This window comes from Sturnira hondurensis, unplaced genomic scaffold (assembly GCF_014824575.4).
Source record: "Sturnira hondurensis isolate 20B ecotype Veracruz unplaced genomic scaffold, ASM1482457v3 Scaffold0020374, whole genome shotgun sequence".
Classification (NCBI taxonomy): domain Eukaryota; kingdom Metazoa; phylum Chordata; class Mammalia; order Chiroptera; family Phyllostomidae; genus Sturnira; species Sturnira hondurensis.
In genome coordinates, this window is record NW_028093005.1 from 1,445,278 (window position 1) to 1,470,963 (window position 25,686).

The 25,686-nt window shown below is 55.7% G+C and overlaps 1 protein-coding gene across 4 annotated transcripts in view; it reads left to right on the top strand.

Moving 5' to 3' along the window:
- The first annotated feature begins 3,612 nt into the window (after positions 1-3,612).
- Positions 3,613-25,686, top strand: part of AIPL1 (AIP like 1 HSP90 co-chaperone) — a 28,093-nt gene continuing 6,019 nt past the window's right edge. The window contains exons 1-7 of one of the 4 annotated variants that reach the window (XM_037029611.1): positions 3,616-3,679; positions 3,805-3,983; positions 4,605-4,784; positions 10,384-10,572; positions 11,428-11,604; positions 11,690-11,831; positions 12,571-12,998. In XM_037029611.1, coding sequence (XP_036885506.1) covers positions 3,888-3,983; positions 4,605-4,784; positions 10,384-10,572; positions 11,428-11,604; positions 11,690-11,831; positions 12,571-12,788 — 1,002 coding nt within the window. In that variant the 5' untranslated portion in view covers positions 3,616-3,679; positions 3,805-3,887 and the 3' untranslated portion in view covers positions 12,789-12,998. Of the gene's footprint in view, positions 3,680-3,804; positions 3,984-4,604; positions 4,785-10,383; positions 10,573-11,427; positions 11,605-11,689; positions 11,832-12,570; positions 12,999-25,686 lie in introns of those variants that run through there. The other 3 variants (XM_037029613.1, XM_037029614.1, XM_037029615.1) reach the window with 3 other exon arrangements.

Here is a 25,686-nt window from a genome sequence, read left to right on the forward strand (position 1 = left end):
CGCATGTGTAACAGAAACCAGCGTTTCCTTGAACAACACTCAACTATGTGTAATGTCCTTTGATATTTTATCTATTTTACTTTTAAAAATATGGTGGCAACTTACTACATTGACTTTGCAGTGGCTCACCACTCCAGTTAGCCTGTTTCACGTTGGTCCCCTAGTTGAGTTGCTTGTTCCCCGTGCATTGGGAGTGTTTGTTCCCAAGCCTGTTCACACCAGCAGTGTTTGTTCTTGCAGTGAGGGAGTTTAATTCATGCTCTTTACCAATGAAATATGAGGGGTGGAGAGCAAGGGTTGTTATTTTTAGGAAAACTGGATTGAAAGAGAGGGAAAGACTAGGGAAAGGGAAATGCTAGGGCAAGTGAAAGACCAGAGAAAGTGAAACAATCTCTCAAATTAGATGGTCTTGCCACAGTTTTCTCTCAGGACCTGTCACAATCCCTGGCACTTCACGTTCATCGACACAACAGCTTATAATGTCCAGTCCTTATGATGTGTGTGCTAAGTGTATGGTTTTATGCTTCTTTCATCCTCAAGGCAACTCTGTGAAGTGGATGCTGTTTTTATCCCCCTTTCAGAAGACAAAACTCAGAGTCCGACGGTGAAGTGTCTTGCTCAGGATGGAAGGAAGAGTCAGAGCAGAAACCTAAGGCCTGGATGTCTGACTCCAACACCTGAATTCCTTTATTATTATTTTTATCAATTTTTAATTTTTTTTAATTTTATTTATTTATTTACCTTTAGAGGGGAAGGGGAGAGGGAGAGAAACATCAATGTATGGTTGCCTTTTGTGCGTCCCCTGCTGGGAGTTGGCCTGCAGGGAACTGGCCTGCAACCCAGGCATGTGCCCTGACTGGGAATCGAACCGAGATCCTCTGGTTCGCAGGCCTGTGCTCAATCCACTGAGCTACACCAGCCAGGGTCTCAATTTTTAATTTTTTATCCTCAGCTGAGGACAAGGGAAGGAGAGAGAGAGAGACGGAGAAAAACATCGGTGAGCGAGAGAAACATAGATCAGTTGCCTCCTGCATGCATGCCAACCTGAGACTGAACCTGCAACCTAGGCATGTGCCCTGACTGGGAATCAAACCTGCTCCAACCAACTGAGCCACACTGGCCAGAGCTAACACCTGAATTCTCAACCCTTGGTTACGACGTGGTCTCATCAAGCATCAGGAAGGGATGAGTGAATGCTCTCCCTGCTTGTGGCTTTTCGCCCCCTTCCTTCAGAACCATAACTGACAGGCTAGGTAAAGGAAGAGCCGTTTCCATGGCAATGAGAAAGAGGAGGAAAAAACATTTTCTGATTAATGAAAAGGCTCTCTCCTGCCTTTGCATAGAGTAGTGAAGGTGTGTGTGTGTGGGGCAGGCGGGGTGGAGGATGTGCTGATGTTACCGAACAAAGGGTCCGAGGGGGGGGCAATACTTGGCNACTTTGAGTTCTGGACACCATTCCAAATCTTTTCTGGCCCCCCCCCCTTGGCTGCACCCTGTATCACTGAGGTGAGCGGGCTCCTAGTTCGGGGGTGGAGGGTGCAGAGACTCCTGCTCCTTTTTGTAAGGAGGAGAGCCCATCAGTTGTTCCGAGCTGAGGCTTTCTGGGGTCCAATTGCAGCCCTGCCCTGCCCTTGGGGCTCCATGTCCAGCAGTAAACCTTCCACCAGTTCTCTTGTCCTCATGGGTCTGTCAGTCTGAGGGAAGCAGCAGACACTACAGTGTGCACAGTGTCACGAATGCACAGAGCCAGGGGGTGGCGCTGGGGTAGAAAGGGGTTGGGAGCCACACCTGAGCTGGGGTCGGAGCAGGTTGCCTTTAGCTAGGGAGCTTAGGGGACAAAGTGAGGGCATGAGGCCGATGCTGGAGGGTCAGGACACTGCCAGGTTCCAGGACAGGAGAAGGCGGGGCCAGACAGAGAGGGAAGACAGAGGCTTGGCTGGGAAGAGCCAGGAGCTGCAGGGCTCCTTGGTAGGAGAGGAGCTTAGAATTCATCCCGAAAGCAGTGGGATGCCTTGGCTGAATTTGAAGAGGGGGGTGGGGTCATTAGAGTTGCATTTTAATGAAGTCCATTAGGAGGTTGGTTTGGGGGCCAAGTGGTGGTGAGGGTGTGGGTTTGAGGAGGGGGTTCTGTACGGAGGCTGTGGCCTGAGCACCTCATTCTTAGCGGTGAAACTGAACCCACTGACATCATCTTTAACACCCTTCTACTCCTGCCACCTCGGGGAGTAGTGTATCATCTCTACCTCCTCTCAATCACTCTGCAAGCCCTGCATGTGCCCTTTGACCCTTCTACAAAGGGAAGCAATTGAAACAATGGGAGAGTTTTAAGCGTAAAATGCGATTAGATCTTCCTCTTCCACTGTGAGTTGTATCACGGACAGAAAAATGGTTAAAACGTGAAGCATAGTGTAATGGGTACTTGCAGAGCGAACACCCGTGGAGCCATCGCCCAGGTGAGGAAACAGAACATAGCTGGGGGGCCTGAAGCAGCCCCCTCCTGTGTGTCTCCCCTCCCTGGACTTTGTGGTAATCGCTTTATTTTTCTCTGTAGTTGTTCTTCTAGGGATTCATCTTACCTCCTATACGTGGGCACAGCTCTAGGTCACTGTGTGGCCAGAGAATGGATGGGACAGAACAGGCGGACCTCCCCGCTCATTCCCTGCCCCCAGAGAGCCATGGAGCTGGGTTCTTCCGATGGAAGAGGACTGGGGTGGATGCCCTCCCTCAGAGAGGAATGAGCACGCAGGGAGGGGATCTGGAGGGGTCGATTTGCTGCCCCAGGCTAGGTTCTCTGGGCCCAGACCAGCTGGCCCAGACAGGGCCTCCTTTATGCCAACAGCAATTTATGGGAGACTTTCAGGGGTGCAGGGTTTCGAGGTGCAATTCACTGCTCAAAAGAGGCCTCTCAACTTCCAGGAGGGGGAGGCAGGAAACACTGATTTTCCGGTTTCAGTTGGGAAGATGGAGTTAGGGACAGGTCAGGAGATGAAGCTGGGTCAAACGCTTCACACATGCGCGCGCGCGCGCACACACACACACACACACACACACACACACAAAATCTGAGCTTGCCACAAGGTGGCGCCAAAACCCAAGTCTTCACATGATTTTTCTGTACAGACCAGAATGAGGATTCCTGATGCTCTGTACCTCATCCGGAGTCCCAGGGCGGAGGGCAGACCCTCCAAGGGGGATGGGAGAGCCCCGCTGCTGTCGGCCAGACCTTGTAGGGGAGGCAGGATTGGGGCTGGGGGAGGGCTCCTCAACTTCCTCTAAGCCTGCCCCCCTTCTCATATTTCGTTTTAGTATTCTCCCAAGCTAGAGACTGACAATCTTTCTTCCTTCCACAATGTCACATACTCTTGTGGGTGGATAGAGTTGGAGGAGGAGGAGAGGGGGAGGAAATGGGAAAGAGGGAAGGCAGGGATCACAAAGGCCACAGGGCCCCAGTCTGGGGTTCAAAGGCACTGAAAGTTTGAGACCTGGGCTGGCACCAGGGACCAGGCAGGGCAGAGGGGCTTTGGGTCTCTTCTGCGGCAGCCTGAGGCTCCTGTACTGCCTCCTGCTGCCTTTAACTCCCTCCTGTCTTCTTTAACAAAGCTCCTGCTGACTTTCTGTCTTCTTGAGTGAGACAAAACCAAAGCTGATGCAATAATGTCAGGCAGGGCCTTGCCTCCAGGTGAGAAGCCGTGGACAAGCCCCCTGGCTAGATTGCTGGGAGAGGTCCTGACAGTAGCCTGGGGCCAGCTTGGGGCACTGTTCAGCTTTTTGCCTCTAATTCACACCCCTCCCCCACCTCCACAGGGCAAATCCCTGTCTGGGCCTGAGTGCCTTCCTCCCAGTGGGATTATCTCAGCCCCGGCTGGACATCTCCCTGCACTGGAGCCATGGACGCTGCTCTGCTCCTGAACGTGGAGGGGGTCAAGAAGACCATTCTGCACGGGGGTGTGGGGGAGCTCCCCAACTTCATCACCGGATCTCGAGTGAGTGGGACCCCCCGCCCCACCCATGGACCAGAGAGGGGCCCTCCACGGCAGCTTCTGCATTCCCCTGGGCCACAGGGCACTGCAAGCAGATTTTGGCTTTGCCAAAACATGGCCGGGCAGGCGCTTCCTGGAACTGTCAATGCTGAGGCATCCAGGCAGCTCTAAATGGGTGTCCTGTCACCGAGCAGTTTTGATATTTTGCAAATTAAATTGCAACATAGGATGGGGGAAAGGTTTTGGGAATTTTCTGGAGTCCCAAATGTTGTGTGAGAAGGAAGAGCCCTCAGGGGTCGAAGTGTTTGGCCACAAACCTCTGGTGGGCTTCCCTGAGGGATGGATCGGTTGTGCCTGTGGACTCAGGCCTAGGGCTTAGTTACGGAAGGACAACCTGACCCACAGAGCTGTCAAGAGTGGGAGGGGTCCTATGGGAGGAGGGAATGGGTTCCTGGTCTCTGGGGCAGTGCAGGTAGGGTGGGGCTGGTCAGGGCGTCTGGGGCACCTGAATGGGGGTGGGTGAACTGACTCTCCAGGACAGCCCTGAGAGTCTGTGACAATGGGGTGGCTCTGCTGGGTCTTGGGAGGTGTGTCTAGACCAGGGTACACTCTCCTGGTGACCAGGTGACCTTTCATTTCCGTACCATGAAATGCGATGAGGAGCGGACGGTGATAGACGACAGCAAGCAGGTGGGCCAGCCCATGCACATTATCATTGGGAACATGTTCAAGCTGGAGGTCTGGGAGATCCTGCTGACGTCCATGCGAGTCAACGAGGTGGCTGAGTTCTGGTGCGACACCATTGTAAGTAGGCCATGCCGGCCCAGCCCCTGGCTTTGCTTTCTACAGAGCCTGCCCACCCACAATGCAGTCTGCTGTGTTTCAGGACAGTACAGATTAAACAAAACTCTGGCCCTGGCTGGTGTGGCTCAGTGGATTGAGCACTGGCCTGTGAACCAAAGGGTTGCTGGTTCCATTACTAGTCAGGGCACATGCCTGGGGTGTGGGCCAGGTCCCCAGTGGGGGACATGTGAGAGGCAACCACACAGTGATGTTTCTCTCCCTCTCTTTCTCCCTCCCTTCTCCTTTGTCTAAAAATAAATATATAAAAACTTTAAAAAACCCCTGCAAGGCAAATCCCACATCCTCACTCCCCGCCATTGTAAAGGTGGAGAGGGATTCATCCAGAAGAACAGGCCCCAAAGCGACAGTGAGTGCCATGGCCAGCCGGGAGCATGGAGCGAGCCTGCTTACCGGCAGCCCTCACTTTTGCGCGGGGCTGGTACAGCATCGGGGCTTTTGGCCGTTGGTCCTCCTCCCCCTGCCCTCACTTCTACCAACACTGCAAAATCGTTCCCACATTTACGGTACTCTTGCACATCACCCACACAGGTCAGCCTTCTCGTTCTGTGGCTCAGATAGAAATGGCAAAACTCACCGATCTTTAAACAAACATTTCTTATGGAAACTTTCAAAGACATAGAAAAGTTGGCAGAAGTATCCTGAACTTGCAACAGTCCATCACCCAGTGCCAGCCACCGGCACCCCGCGGCCAGTTGGGTTTCATCTTCCCCATCCACTTCCTTCCCCCACCCCACATGGGTAAACGTTCCAGCCACCACACCGTTTCTTTTGTAGATACTAAAACATATCTCCAAAGAGAAGGCTACTAAAAAGGATAACCTCAATATCATCATTATATGGGTTAAAAACCCCAATAATTCCTTAGTGCCAACCGCTGTCCAGTCACCGTTCAGGTTTCCCCAGCTGTGGCCTCATCTACCCTTTATGTTGACTTGTTCACATCAGCATCCCAAGTCCAGGCACAAAGTGTTGCTGATATGTCTCTCAGGTCTCTTTACCTTGGATTCTCCTCCACTTTTCCCCCGGACATGGGTTTGTTGGAGGAGCTGGGTCACTCCTCTGTAGAAGTTCTCATATTCCGGTTTTGCTGGTTGCTTCACTGTGGAATAATCATCTAACGTGTTCCTCTACGTGCACGTATTTTCTAGAAATTGTGCCATGTGTGCTTCCCTTTGGGAGGGGCTCCACGTCCACTCACCCCTCGTCTTGTGACGGCAGGACTGATGGAGGGGCTCAGAGGTTGGCAGCCTGACCCGCTGCTAAAAGCTCCCTCTGACTGTCACCGACCGTCACTGGGTGGATTGAGCAGCCATCGATGGTGGATGCCCGGGCTCACTGTTTCACCAGGGCCACTTCTCTTTCGAAAAGCGTTTAGGGGAGGGAGGGGGGAGGGAAGGGGTGTGAGAGAGAGAGAGAGATGACAACCGAGTTGAACTCTGCTCTGTCTTTATTAGCTATGCGACCCTGGGGAAGTCCTCTGTCCCTTCTAGAAATCTAATTTCTCATTTATGAATAAAAAGTCCCTGAGTTAGGGGGCTGTGTAGGGATCACGAGATAGGATGTATACCAGGGCTCATTGTGGAATGGGGCAATTGAAAAGTAGGAACTATTATATTGAACTAGAGGATTTTTAGAGACTAACATCCTCATTTTACTGATGAAGAAACTTAAGGCTCAGAGAAGGAAAGTGACTTTCTCTGGGTGGGACAGTTAAGGGGTAGAGGCAGGGTGGGGACCCTGGTCTCTTCACTCCTTCCCGCCTGTGTTTCTTCAATGTCTCTTAGAGTCTGGTTGCAGTGCCGTCCTCTGCCACTAGGGGTCCCCATCCAATGCATTGTCTACTTCTTCACTGAGCAGATATTAACTTAGCATTTTTCCTTTGTACCAATCCCTGTGTTGTTCTTCATCTTGACGTTTTAAATTTTTTAAAAGACATTTTGTTTTTCACAAGTCAAGCCTTCAGAAAATTGGGTCCTTTGTGGTTTCAGTTAGTTTAAAGTGCTATCTGTTGAGTTAGCTGACAATGAGGAGCTCCCGCACTTTTCACACCCACGTGCACCTGTAAACCAGGCCAAATGTAAGAGGCTCAGTCATCACAAGGGCCCCCTTCCCTATGCAAATAGTTGGCACCACAGCACTGCTGGGTGCATAGAAAGTGGGTTCTTCATTGGCTGATTAATTTGTTGTTTACAAAGCCAGAAGTGGCTGTCATTCCCACAACCTGGGCATGACTCTTAGTTCCGTGGTGGCGGTGTTCTTCCAGCCACATCAGTAGTCGCAGGAAGGCATGGGCATCTCACAGGCTGGTAACTATTGCTATGCCACACTGACCGTTGGCTTTGCCAGTGCCCCCCACATCTCCTCTACGCCCACGGCTGCTGTGATCGTGCCGGCGTGCACATGCACACCCCTCCCTTCCCGAGTCATTTACCTTCTTACGTTTATCCACCCTGCTGTGCATCCACGCATCCAGGTCCCCCTCACCCATCTCTTCTTTCAGTCAACATTATTCACAATTCAGTCTTCCGTCATTAAGCATCTATCTATCTATCTATCTATCTAACTATTTATCTATCTATCAGATATTCAGTGAGCGCTGGGTTTGTTCTGTTCTGGGTGTTAGGAATAAAAAAAATAAAGTCCTTGGATTTCAAGGAACTCTAATTCTGGAGGAGGAGCGGACACCTCGGCAAACACAGTAAAGGACAGTCAGGGCCACGGCATGATTAAGTAAGGGCAGGGTGCTTTGGGGCCACAGGAGAGGAGCACTAACTGCTTTGGGGGCTTGGGGGGACTTCTTCAAGAAGATAACATTAACTGGGTCTTGAAGGATGAATAGGAGTTCGCCAGGTCTAGACAGGGGGCCAAGAGGCAGTGTCTAGGCCAGGAAGTGCGAAATAGCTTGCCAGCTCTCGCTTCGTCCGCCCCTCTCTTTATGGGACATCTCTTCGCTTCAGATCTGAGCTTTGCAGGGGCTAAGCAATCAGTGGGGCAGGCATGCACACTTCTGTGACAAAGGACCTGGAAGGCCTGGTCTCCCTCAGTGGTTGCTGCTTGTCACCCCCTCTAGAGTACTCTGCTTGCACAGTCCTCACAGGGTCACCTGCAAGTTTAGATCTCTGCAGGAGCAGGGGCCTTCCCGCTCTCTCCCCAGGCCCCAGACCAGAGGGATAGACTGAGTCAGGGGCTTTGGGAGCTTCTGCCCTGAACTACACTGTCCCTGTTCCCTCCCCAACCCCCCACCCCTGAGGGAGGACACTGGTCTCTATGTGGGAATTTTTGCTGCTGCCGTTTCATGAGGCCAGGGTTGCAAACTAAACTTTCACAAGAGGCCAGAACCCTGGTTCACTGGAGGCCATCTGCCCCTCAGCTCCCACTGGCCTGTGGCCACGTGACAGAGGCAGGCCCACTGGTGTTTGAGACAAGCCAGAAGTCTTCATTAGATGTAAACTCTCTCAGTGTTTAAATGCTGGCTGCTAATTAACAAAAGCCCTCACAATACGAGGGTTGAAACGTGCCAGTCTGGGAGCTGAATAAGGCCGGTAGCATGCTAGTCTGCGACCTCTGGTACAGGTACTGCCTCTCAGACAGAGCCAGGCTCTGTCCTCCAAGTCCCAGAGGGACAGTGGTTGTGGGTGTTCCCTGCCCTAGTCATGGCTACGCGGGCTCAGGGAGGCCCAGGGGCTGGAGTCGAGCTGCAGGGAGACTCTGCTGTGACTGGATGCCTTGCTGGCCTGCAGCTGGGCGAGCGGGGCCACAGGAGGAGGCACAGAGCTGAGCTCTCCACCCTCCTTCTTGTCTCTGAGGTGCTGCCCAGGGGCGGGTGGGAATCTGGAGTTCTGGCCCTTCTCTGGCCTTTATCTTCCTTCCTGGGATTTCCCTGAACCTGGTGGCATCCCACAGTCTGCCACGCCGATCAGGCCCTGGCAGTATGTCCAGGCTCGGGCAGCAGGTGTCCAGTGGCACGAGGCCTTTGAGGTCATAGCCAAATGCCACTTGACCTTGGGGTCCAGAACTCACAGGTGACTTGCCTCTTTCCTGTAGCCAGCTGACCCTGGGGCCTCTCCCTCCCGCAGTCCAGCCTTAATCCCAACAGGCTTAACCGCCATCTGGTCACTGTCTCCCAAAGAAGCCGGGGGCATTCAGGGCTCATCCTGGCTGCTGGGGGTAGGGAGAGGGTGACCTTCACCCTCATGCTGGTGACTTGGAGCCAAGCTGAACCATTTCTACCCCTTTACTTCTTAATAGTGTGTCTTAAAAAAAACCTCACCCAAGGATATGTTTATTCATTTTAGAGATAGGGAAGAGAGGGAAGGAGGGAGTGAGTGAGAGAGGGAGAGATAGACAGACAGACAGGCAGAGAGAAACATTAATATGAGAAAGAAACATTGATTGGTTGCCTTCCATATGTGTCCTGATGGGGGACTAAACCCACTATCCAGCTTTGTGCCCTGACTGGGAATTGAACCTGCAGGCTTTTGGTGTATGGGACAGTGCTCCCACCAACCAAGCCATACCAGCCAGGGCCCGGTAGTGTGTCTTTACTGGAGTTGCCACTCGGGAGCCTGAGATGGGCCATGTCAGGACCCAGCCCAGGGAGAGGGGCTCTCGGAGACCACCCTGTGGAGCTTTCCGGCTCACAGATGGGGCAGTGGAGGCCCCGCCAGCACAGGCCTGGCCCGAGGCTGGTTTCCACCTGTATCTGCACCATCTTCTTTAACCCTGCGACAGCCCTGCTGCTGGGCGGGTGCAGTGGGGGGAAGGCTCAGAGGGCAGGGGCACCTGGGCTCACTGCTAATCGGCAGCCCCGTTGGGAAGCCAATCTGGTCCTCTTGGGCCCCAGGCCTCTCCTCCCACTGCTTTCCTTCCACACCTCCCTCCCTGCGGGTCACAGGCCTGGTGCCGTCTCCTGGGGAGAGAAATGCATTCGAGTTGACTCCCAGGGCCAGCAAAGGGCAGCCTGGTGTGGCGCTGTGGCCAGAGTGTAGCTTCTGCAGCTGGGTTTGAACCCTGGCTCTGTCATTTCCTAGCTGTGTGACCTTAAGCAACTTACTTAGCCTTTCTGGCTCCAGTTTCCTCATCTGTAAAAGGGTCTTCATGGTAGTGCCTCCCTAGTTGGGTCATAATAACCAAGGGTCCCCAAACCCTTGGCCACCTGCCTGTTAAAAACCAGGCCACGCAGCAGGAGGTGAGCAGTGAGTGAGTGAGTGAGCAAAGCTTTGCTCATGGCACCACTTGAGCTCCACCTCCTGTCCCCCCTCCTGTCCCCTGTCTGTGGAAAATTGTCTTCTGTGAAACTGGTCCCTGGTGCCAAAAGGTTGGGGACCACTGATCTTAGGGGCTGAAGGAGCTAACAGTGTGGACTGTTTTGCCCGGCACAGTAACATGCGGGTCTTAGCAAGGGTGTGCTGGGGTCAGTAGGTGGCCACAGCCATGGGGCAGGTGTGGAGGGGCAGCAGGGTACCGCTGGGGGCTGGCTGTCTGAAACCCAGTGAGCTCTGAGCAGACCGCCCCAGCGGCATCACCGCCTTTCCCACAGCACACGGGGGTCTACCCCATCCTGTCCCGGAGCCTGCGGCAGATGGCGGAGGGCAAGGACCCCGCCGAGTGGCATGTGCACACGTGCGGGCTAGCCAACATGTTCGCCTACCACACGCTGGGCTACGAGGATCTGGATGGGCTGCAGAAGGAGCCGCAACCTCTGGTCTTTGTGATCGAGCTGCTGAAGGTGGGGCCCTGGGTGGGCGCGGGGAGCGGGCTGCCCCGGCATCAGGGGGCCTCACGGAAGCCAGACGCACTGGTACCTGGCCACGGCCCAGAAAGATCCCTAAACCGCAGAGGGTTGGAATCTGAACGCCCTCCTGTCTCCCACAAAAGGCACTTTGCTTTTTCTAAAAGTAAACCCCCTTGGGACCAGTTTTTAAAAAATGTCATTTGTTTTTATTTTGGAGACGTTTTACTTCTAACTGGTTCTCTACTTCTATTTCTGTCTTTGAAAGGTTAGAATTGCATGCCCACTCCCAGTCCCTGGGGTGTGTGGGTCAGGCCTGATCCTGCAGTATTGGGAGAGGAGGCTCAGAGCAGCCGCCCCTCCCCCCCCAGTGACTGATGGTCAGGTGTGTGGGATGGCGGGGAGGGTCGGGTCCGGGTCAGGACTCAGCGGAGGGCCGCGTGGGTGAGTACAGATGAGAGCTGCCATCACCCAGGGCATCCGTTCTGAGGTGCCCAGGGCAGACGTGGTGTGTCTGTGCTTGTGTAATGGCAGTTTGCCAGCAGATGGCAACACGAGGTCTTGTTCCAACACCCGAGTACCATGGAAACTTTCTGAGTCTTGGAAGTAGAGTGCGTCGACAAAGAGGTGCCTTTTCCTGATTTGCACAAAAAAGCTGTGGGTTGGGCCCCTGGGGCCTTGTTGCTTCCTTCCCAGTGTCTATGTCTTTGATGAGCAAGCGAGGTTTTGCCCGCGGAACCTCACCCTGGAAACTGCAGAGCTGGCCTCAGTGCGTGCGGTGTGCTGGGGTCCCTGCCCGCCAGGGTGCAGGCACCGGGGCCCCACCTCGCTGACCTGCTGCTCCTGGGCCAGGTGGAGGCCCCGAGTGAGTACCAGAGGGAGACCTGGAACCTGAGCAACACGGAGAAGATGCAGGTGGTGCCCATCCTCCACGGAGAAGGAAACCGCCTCTTCAAGCTGGGCCGCTACGAGGAGGCCTCCACCAAGTACCAGGAAGCCATTGTCTGCCTGAGGAACCTGCAGACCAAGGTGGGAGGTGGCTGCCATTGGGGACCAGCCCCACGGGGGGCCAGGCAGCAGCCTGAGCTCACGGCAGCTCTTTCTCCTCGGGCAGGAGAAGCCCTGGGAGGCACAGTGGCTGAAGCTGGAGAAGATGATCAACACCCTGGTCCTCAACTACTGCCAGTGCCTGCTGAAGAGGGGGGAGTACTACGAGGTGCTGGAGCACACCGGTGACATCCTCCGCCACCACCCAGGTGCGGGCGGCTGGGTGCGGGTGGGGGGCGGGAGGGGAGCGGGGCGGGCCCAGGGCTGCAGACTCACAGCACAGTCCTCGAGCACACTTCAGATGCCGTCTCGGCGCCTCAATTTGTTGCCACCCAGCAGTTGCCCAAGCCTGTGCCTGTGTCACGGGTGATGGGCGAGCAGTGCTTAGTGTGGCGGCATTTTGTTTTAATGTGCATTAGAGCAAATCCAAAAGTAGCTCTCCAAACCCGTGACTGTGTGGAGCAGTAAACAGAGTTTTAGAAAAGGGGCCATTGATACAGAGAACACGGTGAAGTTAATATGTGTCAGTATCTGTGATGCCCAGGTCAGTCAGCACTGCAGTGCTGTGTGGGAAGGGGGTGTTCAACTTAGCAGGAGCAACACTGAACACTTGTGTGCAACAGGCACCGAATTCTCTGCATCTGTCCTGTCACTCCTCCGTGTGATTGCCATGCGGGACAGGCGCAGGGGGCAGAGCCTCTTGTAAGAAAAGACTAGAAAGTGATGAATACAAAATCCGTTATGAGGCCTTGGAAGGCTCTACACAAGGGTGGGGAGATGCAACTGTTGTTATTACCATTCCCGTTTTACAAAGACACAGGATCGGGAGGTACAGAGTAGTTCAGGTTCATGGTCAAGGTTTCGGGTTTTGTAAGCTGGTAAGAGCCAGCCGGTGGGGGGGCTGCCTCTGGGCCTGGGTGGCCGGTCCAGTCAGATCCTTTCTGGCAGGCATCGTGAAGGCCTACTACGTGCGAGCCCGGGCTCATGTGGAGGTGTGGAATGAGGCGGAGGCCAAGGCGGACTTGGAGAAAGTGCTGGAGCTGGAGCCGGCCATGCGGAAGGCAGTGCAGAGAGAGCTGAGGCTGCTGGAGAGCCGCCTGGAGGGGCAGCGGGAGGAGGAGCGGCTGCGCTGCCGGCACATGCTGGGCGAGAGCAGCGCCCCCTGACGGCCTCCCCAGGTTCCTGCCTCCCACCAGGGCTCCCACTGGGGCTCCCGCGTGACGGCGGTCACTGGGCGCCCGCAGATGGCCTGGCCCCTTCTGGTTCAACGGGCTAGGGGTTTGGTGTCACATTTTACAATTTAAAACCAGTGTTTAAAATCAAAATAATACCTACTCGTGGTAAAAATAAAAGCCTGGAAGGGCTTACGAATAACAGCGGTTTCCCGCCCTGTTTCCCATTCCCAAGCCCATAGCAGCAGTGATAGCCTCCTCTCTCTCCGGATAATATGTTTATATCACAATTTCCCCACGAATCCTGTACCCGTGTCATTGAAAAATGAGAATTTGATGCTTTTCGTTCCTCCTTCCCCTCTCCCAATGTGGGATAGTTCTATTTTCAGTTCTTTGCTTGGTTATTTTTGCAACTTTTCCCACTTCCTGCAGACTCCCTACCGGATCCTGCCGACTCTCTTCTGCGCAGGCCTCCCGGTTTCCCGGTTTCCCTCTGCCTCCTACCTCACAGCTGGATGCCCCTTTCCTTTCCATCCTCCCAGCTGTTAACGTCTGTGCTCTGCCTGCGTCCCAAACTCGGGCTTCTGTGCTTTGGCCAAAGGCTGACTCTAAGATTTGAAAGCCAGTGACCGGCACTGACAGGAACCAGGCCCATGAGGTGGTTTCCCTGCAGAGCCGAGTGGCGCTGTGATCGCATTTCTTTCTCTGTGGTTCCAGAGTCGTGACCCCTGGGCCTTGGCGTCAGAAGTACAGAAGCAGGTACTTTAAGGGGGGGGGTGCTTTCATTTTTGTTGTCTTCCCTGCTTTGGCCGCACTAGGAGATTTGAGGTTTAAGCCCTCCTCTTCCCCCGTGGAGGTAAGAGGGGTCGCGTTCAGTTGATCCCGGCTCCGTGTGGAATGGACTGTCCAGGTGTGTTGAGAGAGAACCCAGGGGAGATTTTAGAGGCGGTCGAAGGAAGGGGGCACTACCTGTGACCTGCAGAAGCAGGGAGAGAGGACGGTCCTGGGGCCTTTGCTTGGAGTGGCTAGCAGGGGGCAGCAGGAGACATTCTGCACCCCACCCCCACCCCGACCCCAACCCGGCTCCTCAGTGTCCTTCCAGGGGCGAGCCAGGCTAGGCTCAGCCCTGGCTCAGGAGACAACGGGCATTATCCGAGGATTAGGAACTATGGCCTGCAGACTCTGCAGCCTCCACCGTCCTTTCCACCTTTCCATGCTCTGTCTGCAGTATTCCCACCGGCCACCCCTTTTCTGGGGACAGCAAGGCTCTCACTCCCTCTGTGGTCCCTCCAGCAGGACTGATGCCTGAATATGTCCTGGGACCCTGCTTGATCCCGTCCTACTCATCCTGTGGGCAAGTCTCTGCTCCTGATGCCACAGGACATTTGTGAGCCCAAGACTAAAGGGTAGGGCTGGCACCCCTGTGGAGCGTGGCAGCAGAAGGGCTTGAGGAGGTGCTGTAGTACCTGGAGACCCCCTTCCCTGTCCCTAACTGGGGCAGTCGTTAGGGACACTCCTGTTTAACAAAAAGCACCAGGAATTCCCTTGTACACGCCACCTGGGGAACGGAAATGAAGCCGCCTTTGGTTCAGGACTCTCTGGGCCAGCTTTGCTCCAGCCTCAGGGCGCCCCACATTTCCAACTGCCCGTCTGTCTCTTCAGTGGACACGTCCCATGCCGAGCCTTCCGCAGCCCCCAGCTTCCTCCTGGTCCCGCACAGTCTCTCTTCTTGCCCCAGAGGTGGCCCTCTGGGGCCTTGCTGGTGGAATTCTCACCGGTAATTTCTGCCTTGTCAAGCTGGCTTCTTACTTATTCCTGTGCTTCTCTTCCAGAAATGTATGTGTGTGTGTGTGAGAGAGAACAGGGACACCTCAGCGGATCATTACTATCACCCAAAGGCAGAGAGCAGGACAAGCCAGGGTGTTCCACGTCCTAACGGAGCCCATTTCACTAGTGCAGAGGAGGTGGATGCCAGAATGGGGAGCCCCAGGGCCCCCAGCAGGCAGCCTCCGTTCCAGGCCTCTGGTCCCTGCCCTGGTGTCCTTGTGGGCTCTGACAACAGTCTCCAAGGAGGTCTTGGCTGGTCAGGTCTGGGCAGGTGGATGCAGGAGTTTGCAAGGGGCATCTCCTGAAGGTGCCTGTCAACCACTTCCAAAGGATCTAGCTGGAAGACTTTGTTTTCTGTGTGTCCAGCAGGGGGCAGCAGAGAATAAGCAGACTGTGGCTCCTGGCCCAGGAGCTGGGGGTCAGCTGGACCTCCCTGAAAAAGCTTTAGGCTCTGGAGGTGGTAGATCTCCATGAACCCTGGACACCCCTCTTCCAACAGGGTATCCTGGCTGGCGACAGGGAAGGAGGTGGTTAGAACCCTGGAGTCAGAATGCCCGTGGGCTAGGGCCTCAATCCTACCCCCTTGCGCAGGAGGCAGAGCTGAGGCTGGGGAAGGTCCCTAACATCCTTGATCCCACTCGAAAGCTGACGTAAAACCGGGGTCAGCGGTGTCTGTGTCTCCAGACTTGCGGGCTGAGGCTGTTGGTCCTGCACTGCGGCACCGTGATGCCTCCCTCCCCAGACAGTCCCCGCACGGGCATAACGTATTGCCAAAAATAAATACGTTAAGTACAGAAGAGGAAAGAGCAAAGCGGGAGCCCTCCAGCAGGGAGCCGCTCAGCGCACGTCTGCAGTCTTCCTCCGAGAGCTGTCGGCGGCCAGCCAGGCATCTGCCCCAGGCAGGAGACACTCAGGCCTCTGACCTCTGCCTTGCTGGAGCTGATGCGGACCTGAAGGAGGAGCTGGGTGGCCCGAGGGGTCCCCCTGGGAATTGTGCGGGTTCCCTAGGGCTGCTGAGGAATCGCCACACACTCAATGGCTTAAAACAGCAGGGATTTATTCTCTTACAGTTCCAGAGGCTCTAGGGGAGAGTCCGTTTCCCTGCCTCCTCCAGCTGCTAGAGGCCCCTTGCATCCCTTGGCTTGTGGTGATGATCCATCTCCAGAGCCAGCAGTGTGGCATCCTCCAGCCTCTCCCAGGTCCCCCGGCTTCTGTCTGCACATCCCCTCTGAATGTCTGTGACCCTCGGCCTCCCGGCTACACTGGGCCCACTGGGTAATCCAGAATCACCTCCCCAACGCAAGACCATTCATGGAATCACGTGCACAAAGTCTCTTCTGCCACGAAGGTGACCTACTCACAGGTTCTGGAGATCAGGATGTGGCTCCGTTACAAAGCCTACCACAGACAGCGAGTGTCCCTCGTCCCCGGGCTGTTCTCTGGCTTGCCCGGTGCCCTGAGGGGCGCCCTGTGTGCTGTGCCCGGGCTCCCTGGCCCCCAGCCCCTCTGTGGGGCTGGCGGCAGAAGGCTCTGGCAGGAGGTCTGTGTGGAGGGCGAGGCTGGGCTGAGGCTTTGCGGGGTTTGTGCTCTCTGACCGCTGGTCACACGCATTGGGCAGCCCTCCTGGGCCACAGCCTGGGGAGCAGCAGGGCCTCCTCGAGCCCTGGGGCCTGGGCATGGCAATGATTCCCGCCCAGCTAGTCCTGAGTGCACCCCATTCCTCACTGGTCCTCTCAGCCCCACCTGTACCTTCGTTCAGCTCTCTCCACAGCCGTCCCTTTGAGTGGGTCCTGCTTTCTGCTGACCAGGTGTCAGGTCTCCTCCAGGCTGCAGGGAAGAAAGGAAAACGGACAGAGATTGACAAACATGGGCGAGGTCTCCCAGCTGGGCAGGGGCAGGGGCAGGGGCAGAATTTGAATTCGGGCCCAGATGCTGCACCCGGGGACCAGAATCAGCATTTTTCTGCCCCGCTGGGGCATGGCCCCCTCTCAGAGGTGAGGACACCCCCAGGCCCAGGCTGTGAGAAGGGCTCAGCCAGAAGTGACGCCTGAGGGTCCAGCCTGCATCCAGAGGCTGGCACCATGGCAAACACCTGCTCGCCCATGAGGAATGGCCAGCAACCTCAGTCGGACGTGTTCAGCCAATAGTTCGACCTTCTGCAGTACATGGTCTGCAGGAGGCCCGCTGTGAGCCCCGAGTTCTAACAGGCACCTCCTCTTTGAGTGCCCCCTGCCCACCACCCACTTCACCAGTAGGCAGTGCTGGCGCCACTTGGCTGGGGGAGGGGGTGGAAGTGCAGCTGCCCGGGTCACACAGCTGTGGGTGGCCCCGAATGGAAGCCCGGGGCTTGGATCCCGAGCTCAGGACCCTTTACCCGGACGCCAGTGCTCGCTGAGTGGCAGTGGTGAGGAGGAGCTGAACTGCACAGAGCAGAGCCTGCGCTGCTTTTAAGTTCCTGCAAGGCTGTTGCTCCTGCGGAGCCCTGGCCGTGGTGAGGGTGGAGAGAGCTGGGGTGTGCAGGGCTACCTGGGCCTCCCCCAGCTCCCGATTTCCCCCAAGCCCTGCATCCTCCCTGGGAGGATGGGAGCCTGGCCTCACCATGGCAACTGCTGGGTGATGGCACAGGGCGGTCCAGGTGTGGGGACTCTCACAGCCGACATCTGGAGGCTTGGTTGCCCTGCCAGGTTTCATACCTGAGACTCAACCTTGAATTTTGCCTTGATTGAGTGGTCCATGAGTGAGGGGCTGTCCTGACCACCTCCGAGCACCTGCTAGTTGGGAAGGGGCTGCTCCTGGCTCAGCCCTTTCCTGGCCCCTGCCTGCCCTCAGGGCTTTGATGGAAAGGTTAGGTTAAGCCTGCTTCCGTTTATGGTGGTTTCGGGCACATAGTTCCTGGCCTAATTACGATTGCTCCGTTACTTCAGGTATTCTCATTAGTGTGGGAATCTGAGGAACAAAGAATCTCGCCTTTCCTTTTGCCACCATTAAAAATATCATTTGAAGACACAGGAGCATTTGTCTCTCCCCAGCAGTCTCGAGGCTGGAAGCTGTTACTGAGGGTGACAATTCGTCTGTTCTGTTCACTGAGGCGTCCCCGGCAGCTAGGCCAATGCCTGATCTGGACCAGGGGCTCAGAAAGGTTGGCTAAACGAGTCACTTCTCTATGACAAACATCTCAACTCTTACCTGTGCAGGCACCCTCAGAAATCATCTAGTCCAACACCTTTTGCAGATGGAGAAACTGAGGCTCAGAGACAAGAAGGGACACACCCAGGGTCACAACACTGAGTCACCGACGGACCCAAGGTCAGGATGGGGTTGTTGACCCCTAACCAGGGTTTCACTCGAAGTGCGCAGCTCTCTTTTCACGGGACTTTTCCTTTCTGCCTCATGCCTCCTTCCCTGTGCCCACGGGCGCATGGCAGCATTCCCCTTCTTTTTAAACTGTTCCCCACGCTCTGGTCTTCTCCCACATTTCTAATGAGGCTCCTCACCCACGCGCTGGCCAGCCCTGGCCCCCAGCTGGGGCTGCCCAATGTCCTGGCCTCCCCAGCCCCTTAGGAAGGACGAGAGGGGGACTCAGGCTCTGGCATAGCTGGTCAGCACGAGGCGGGACACGACCATGGACAAGCCTGCCTGCTCCTTCTTTGAGGACTCGGGAGAGACACCCGGGGAGACAGGCAGGGCGACCTCGCCCCAGGTGGGAGCCTGGAAGCAGCATGACTGGGGGACAGTCTGCTGCTGTCTTTCCCCCTAGGGGTGGGAGAGAGGATTGAGGGAGCTGTGTGGAAAGGAGAGGGAGGGAGGGAGGGGAGGAGGAGGAAGGAAGATAACAGGGAGCGGAAGAGGGAGAAAGGAGAACAGAGGATTTTCCCCTTGTGTACACCTTTGTACCCTGAGTGAAACGTTCGGCTGAATCTCTAAATGCCCTAAGTTCTCCTTCAAAGAGTTGCTGGGAGCAGCGAGTAGGCCGATGTCCAGTCCACGATGATCTAATGCAGAATGACCTTGAGCGCGAAGCCAAGGTGCTGGACAGGAAGGGCCGAGAGCGGTGCTGTCCCATGGGAACCTGGGACAAACTGCAGAGGTAATTTAAAAGTTTCCCAAAAGCAACATTAAAAAATAAAAATGAAACAGGGAGATAACTTTAAACCAACAGGGCAAAAACACGATCATTTTGTCATGGGTGAGTTTGAGCAGGACTCACGAAATGCGCTGCCCTCTGTGTCTCACACGAACCGGAGCAGCCACACTCCCAGGGCTCCACAGTCACTCGAGGGTGGTGGCCGGCACAGTGACAGCATTGTTCTCGAACGAACACGCACTCCTACCGCGCTGGGCCACTATGCAGTGGTTTTACCCACTCTTTTTTAAGAATTATTTATTTATTTATCTTTAGAGGGGAAGAGAAGGAGAGAGGGAGAGAAATATCAATGTATGGAACTGGCCTGCAACCCAGGCATGTGCCCTGACTGGGAATCAAACCACGATCGTCTGGTTCGCAGGCCCATGCTTAATCCACTGAGCTACACCAGCCAGGACGGTTTTACCCACTCTTGAGCTTCTCATGAACGTAATGTGTCCGTCTATTCCTTCTGTGTGCTCAGGAGGCAATAGGTCGGAAGCCCAGGGTGTTTATCTAGAGGTGTGTTTCCTGTGGTCTCGGCTGGCGGGCATTGACGATAGTGTTCGTGGTGTCGGGAGACACAGACAATAAACCAAAACAGCCCACCTGTCATCGCCATTGTTCCAGTTGTGTTGAGGGACCCATGCAAGGCTTTGGGGGGCTACCCAGTTCCAGGGGACCCCTGTGGGCCTCCTTGTCATCTTAGATGACTGTAGTTATTACAAGCTGCCAGTAGATGGCAGGAGAGCTTCTTTGAGGACAGGTACTGACCCCCGTGCAGTACTGGCTGGTACCCAGCTGTAGGTCTCAGCCAAGTTGCCCGTGAATGTTGGTTTCGGAGGGCAGGGCCTGAGGACGTCCACCTCTGACACTGGGCAGTATCAGCAGGCCACAGCTGAGCCAGGGGTGCCAGCCATCCGGCGGATGCCTGGGACCTGGGTGTTTCTCCTACCCAGCAGAAATTCATCCTGGAATGGTGCGGCAGGAGCGCGCGGGGCGGCCAGGCTGGCACTGGCGGGTGCGGCAGGGTGAGGGCGGTGGCCTCGGGGAGGGTCACCCGGCAGACTGCCCACAGGGTGGCTGCCAGGCTGTCGGTGGACCCAGGTCCCAGGGAGCTCTGGGAGGATTTCCACCCTCTGTGTCCCAGATGTGAGTCTGTCTTCCTGGGGTTCTGCTCTGAGGGGGGTGGGTCTCATTTCCTGGTGGGAAGGCAGGCATCCTGCCCCTTCTCCCGACCCTCACGCAGCCCCCTGGGTGAGCCAGCATGGCGTTGCTCCAGGGTGGCCCATTGCACCCAGCTCTCCCATCTGCCTGCGGCTCTGCCCCTGCCTCCTTCTGCACAGTGCCCCAGAGCTGACCTGCACACACCAGCCCTGGCTCCCTCGGCTTCTCGTTGGCTTCTTCCTACAGAAGCCCCGACAGGACACTGGGGGCTGGTGGAAAGTGGGGGTTCTGTTCCCCTAGCTTTCTCTCTTGGGGGTCCCTGGGCCTGATAGACCGAAGGCCACAGCTCCCTGCCCCAGGCTTTCACTGTGTCAGAAATCACCACAAATTTGGTGGCTTGAAACAACACCGGTGTGTCCCCTTCCAGCTCTGGAGGCCAGAAGTTTGAAATGAGTCCTTTGGGGCAACAATGAAGGTGTCGGCAGAGCTGTGCTCCCTCTGGAGGCCCCAGGGGAGAATTCGTTCCTCACCGCTTCTGGGGCCACCTGCGTCCCTGGGCCCAGGCTACACGTGGCTCCAATGTCCTGATGTCACGTCTGCTCCAGTTCCCCTGCCTCCCTGCCCCTGTTCCCCAGTACGGGCCCTGTGGTCACACTGGTCCCCACCCCCACCCCTGACAGCCCAGGGTCATCTTCCCATCGCAAAGTCCCTTTGCCTTGGAAGGTAATGCCTTGAGAGGTGTGGGGAGAAGGACGTGGGCTTTTGGGGAGGGCCGTCAATCTGCGGGTCACCCTTGATTTCACGGTTCTGCTACGTGCATTCTTCCCTCTCTGCTGCGGGTGGATGTGGTCCAGGCTATCACTGGTCAGGGCTATGGCACCATCAGGGTTTTTCTGAGTCGTGCCCTCGTCCTAGTGCAGGGCCCGTGAAAACCCTCCTCGAACCACCCAGGACGGGGCTGCTCCCGGATGTCTCTTGAACTGCGACTGAGACCCCGGGCCAGGTAATGGTCAATTTTCCAACCACCTTTGAAGCTGATTTTCCACTTTCCCTACCCCACCCCCTTTTTTCCGTGAGGGCTTTGAGGGCTGGAGAGGTTAAGTAGCTGGTCCAAGGTCAGCAGGCGAGGGCCTGGCCAGACGGGGATCTGGGTCCGAGTTCACTCTTTGATCCCTGAGCAGAGCTCTCGTCCTGTGGCCACTGCTCTTGAGCCAGGCCCGGAGGGTCCCGTCCACCAGGCCCTCACCGGCTAGAGGGTGACATCGCAGTGGTTTTCAGGGGACTGTCCCTCAGTGGCCTTCTTGCCTGCCCTCTTGCATAGGACTTTGGGGCCATTACTGCCATCAGTTTGGTCGTCACCTTAAAGCGGACTGTGTCTGTTACCCATTTGTCGTAAGGGTTCCCCGGAGTCCCTCAGAGATCATCTGAGTGACACTCACTGGCTCCAGGGCCACACCAGAGGTTGGCATAGAATAAAGGTTGAGAACAAGGACTCTGAAACTGCACAGGCTTGGATTCCCAGCCCGGCTTGGCCACTGACCAGCTGTGTGATGATGTGCACGATGCTCAACCTCTCTGAGCTGTGGTCCCTCAGTTGTAGCACGGAGGTTAGGAGGGCTGTTACCTGACTGAGTGGTTGGGAGGATTAAATCAGTCGATGTACAGACAACCTCAGGAAGGCCGACCACGAGTGCTCAGCACCCTCCGGCTGCTTTCATGGTTGTGAGCCCTGTGCACCCTGCCACCGAGAGCTGCCATTGCGCATGCCTCGCTGTGCCCAGTAACCCCAGCCTTGAGTTTGCCTTCTGCAGCCCTGGGCTCTGGGGTCCTGTTTCTGGCGGAAACCCCCTCCCAGCAGCTCTGGGTGAGAGAGGATTTTTGCAGCCTTCTTGCAGCTCCTGCCACCGTGGGAGTGAGGGACACACAGCCCCCAGGAGCCCGCTGCCTATTTTGCGCCAAAGTGAACAGCGCGACCTTTCGTGGTGTCTCTTTTTTGTAACGAATCTCACGAACGGCCGACACCAGTCTCCAGCTCTTTCACAGCTGCTTTCCAGGACACCTTCGGGGACTTCTGAGCAAGAAAAGTGACACCGATCTGAAAACTTCGAATCTGTCCTGCTGACGATTTTGCATCTGTCTTTTTAGAAGTGCCTTTTCTCTCCCCAGGACGTGCCTGGCTGGCCGGCCCCTCAGGGCTGCTCTGTCAGTTCTCCGCCTGCATCAGCAGCCTCGTCTCCGGGGCTTGCGTGTGGCCCGAGTTCAGATATGAGGGAGGAACATGAAAGGCACCTTTGACCCACGGAGGGGAGGCTCAGTGGTGGGCTGGCAGCAGCAAAGAGGGGTCCTCTGATTCAGTGAGGCCATCAGCTGCCTCCGCAAACGCTCCTTCCCCTCCATGTCTTGTTTTGGTTAATGTAAGAACAGCTGCCTTCAGTGGGAACCTTTCCTGGCAGTATGCTGAAGCCGGCTTTCCAGGAGAGCTGCTGGGATGGGGAGGGTGGTTAGCGGGGTGGGGGCAGCACTGCAATGCTTCCTCCCCTCACACGAGGAGCCTCCGTTGTGCCAAAGGTGGTTATTTCTGGGGAGAGTTAAAAGCAGCACAAGAACGGGTCCCTGTGGTAGAAGAACCTGGGATGGAGAGGAGGGATAGTCACCAAACCCTGCTCTTATCCCTGGGCATGCTCAGTGGTCTGCCTCCCCCCCCGCCAGCAGCCAGAGGGGTGTGCGTGCCTGACTGTGGCTGGTACAACGCAGGTGCAGAGATGGGTGACGCTTCCGGGCTTGGCCCTGCACGTGGTCACCTTCCTGCCTGCTGACTGACGATGCCCAAGTGTCCCTGAAGACAGGGGTGTGACAGTGTGACACCCTCGCATGGAGGGAGTCTGGACCCGTGGAGAACAATCCATGAAACTGTAACATGAGTCAGGAAGAAGCCTGTACTGCTTTCAACAACCTCTGGAGAAGTTTTAGAATAGTTGGCATGGCCTAATGAAAACAGGTGCTCACGGTCAGCGAGTCCAAGTCTGTCATTGGAAGATGTGGGGGGACAGACTGAGAGACGACCCTCAGAGACCAAGCCTGGCAGAGAAAGAATTACTTGGGGTGGTGACATGCCTGCATGGACCACAGGCGCCCCCAGGGTCAACTGTGCCACAACACGCGAAGGCCAGGGCCATGACTCATGGGGCCAGAGCCACGTTCAAGGACGAAGATGCTTCCCTTACTCGAAACCAGACAGTGGTGACCCTGGAGACACGGCCCCCCTCCAGAATCAGATGGACTTGCTTTGGGGCCATTCGGGATGAAACCAGCTGCAGCCCCTGCAGGCGGAGGGAACGGTCCGCAGTCCAGAGCCTGCTGTCTCACTGTAGTTTACAGGAACCACTTAGGAATTGTTGGACTTCCTTTCTGACCCAAGGCCATGAGGCTTTTCCCTGGGTCTGAACTCCAGTGCTGCCCTGGGCCGGGGCCTGAGGCGGCTTCCCTCCACCCAGGCCTGCTCCCATCACTTTTCGGGGCGGTGATCTGGCTGACATGGCCGAGGTCCTCCTCTGGTGAACTCACCCCCCTGCCCCCCTGGTAGGTAGAACTCTTGCAGAACTGAGCAGGCAGGCTGCCACCCTTGGGCTCCTCAGGGAAAGGTGGGGGGGTGTAGCCCCATGGTCAAGGTCCCTGGCAGCACGAAGCAGGTCCTGTTATTCCTGGCCCCTTCTTACTGGGTCACCTCCCCACACGAGTGAGTCATTCACTGAAAGGACTTTGGGCCAATAGGTCTGGGTGGGAATCTCACAGGGCCGTCCGCTTGGTAATCACCTGGCTCTCTTCGCCAGGATGTGGGGGACCCTCATCAGTATCTTGCCCACCTGAGGGGGCTGGAGCGGGGCTTCCGCACGCTAGCCATGGGCATTGGGGGATTGACTAACGGGGTCTTTTGCTTCTCTGTTCGTACTGGACATTACTCGAAGCCCACACTGTTCTAGCTTCCCAGGCTCTGAGCACACGGAGGTGAGTGAGAGGCAGGTTGTCTGCTGACCGCACTGGAGTTTGTAACCCAGCGGGGGCTTGTTCAGCCTAATGCCCGGCGTGGAGGAGAAGGGGCCTCCTGCCAAATCAGGTGTGTGGGGCGGCCAGGGAGAATGAGAACTACAAGGCCACTGGTGACACTTGAGTGATCAGTAGCTCAGTTTCAGACAGGTGGTAAGCTTGGGAGACGGAATGCAGACACCGATCCGTGAGCAAGGGGGGCCAGGGGTCAGAGGGGCTCACCAAGGAGGAGGGAGGGAGGGCTGGCCACGGAGGTGCCTCCTGGGTGCAGCATATGTGTGCTCATTCGCAGCCGGGAAAGCGGGGAAGGATGCAGACCTGTGATGGGGGCAGGGAAGAAGGGAGAGGGAGAGGAGAGAGACCTGGTAAGTAGAGGGGTGAACCCTTTGGAAGCAGGTGACCTCCCAGAAGCATGTAGCTGCTGCTGTCCCCTCACAGCACACGGTGGGGTCATTATTATCCCAGTTTTCAGATATGATGAGAAAACCGAGACCCTCATGGTTTGGACAATTAAGTCAGTGACTAGAATAAACATAGTGAATTGTGCAAATACACCTGACCTTCCAACCAGTTGATTTGCCTTGTTAGTAGGGGAATCGGCGGTTAGTCTGATAATACCGAGCATTACTCTCCCATCACATGGATGTGGACACTGAGGCTCAGAGAGTTAAGGTGAGAGCATAAATATGTGTCTGATGTTTTATTCCTGATTGTGAGAGACAAGGTGTTGAAAGAAGGGAAGAAGGCTTTGGGGCAGTTTAAATCCCTCTCCTGCATTTACTCTCTTGATGCATTTACTGTTTTTAAAACACTGATTTTAGAGAAAGAGAGGAAGGGAGCGAGAGAGGGAGGGAGAGAGAGAGAAACGTCGATTTGTTGTTCTACCAATTTATGTATTCATCAGTTGCATCTTGTATGTGCCCTGACTGGGGATCAAACCCACAACCTTGGTGTATCAGGATGATGCTCTGACCAGCTGAGCTACCTGGCCAGGGCCCTGCCCAGCTTTTCTGTATTGTGGTGAATTCCATGGATCAGGAGCTTATTAGACAGTGGTTCCTGTCCTGGAAGCAGCTCTAGGACTGGCCACCAGGAACATCGTCCAGCTCAAAGTCTGGCTCAGCTACTTCCTTGGGGGCCCAGCCCCTGTTACTGAGTGAAATTGCCAGGGAGGCACGCGCCCTGCCAACACGTGCACATCCTAACCCCCAGAACCTGTGACTGTGTGAGGTCACATGGCAAAGGGGAATTAAATTTGCAGATGGAATTAGGTTTGCAAATCAGCGGACCTTAAAATAGGGAGATTTTTCTGGATTATCTGAGTGTGGCCAATATAATCACAAGGGTCCTTAAAAGTGAAAGAGCCTGGCTGGTGTGGCTCAGTGGATTGAGCGCGGGCCCATGAACCAAAGGATCATGGTTCGATTCCCAGTCAGGGCACATGCCTGGGTTGCAGGCCAGTTCCCAGTAGGGGACCCATGAGAGGCAACCATACATTGGTATTCTCTCCCTCTCTCCTTCTCTTCCCCTCTAAAGATAAAATCTTAAAAAATGTATTTAAAAAAAAGTGAAAGAGGGAGGGGAGGACCAGGGAGGGGGCAGTGTGAGAGGACTCAGCCTGATGTCACTGGCTTTGAAGACAGAGGAAGGGGCCACAAGCCAGGGAATGTAGATGTCCCTCTAGAAGCAAGAAAAGGCAAGGAAATGGGTTTACCTGTAGAACTTCCTGGC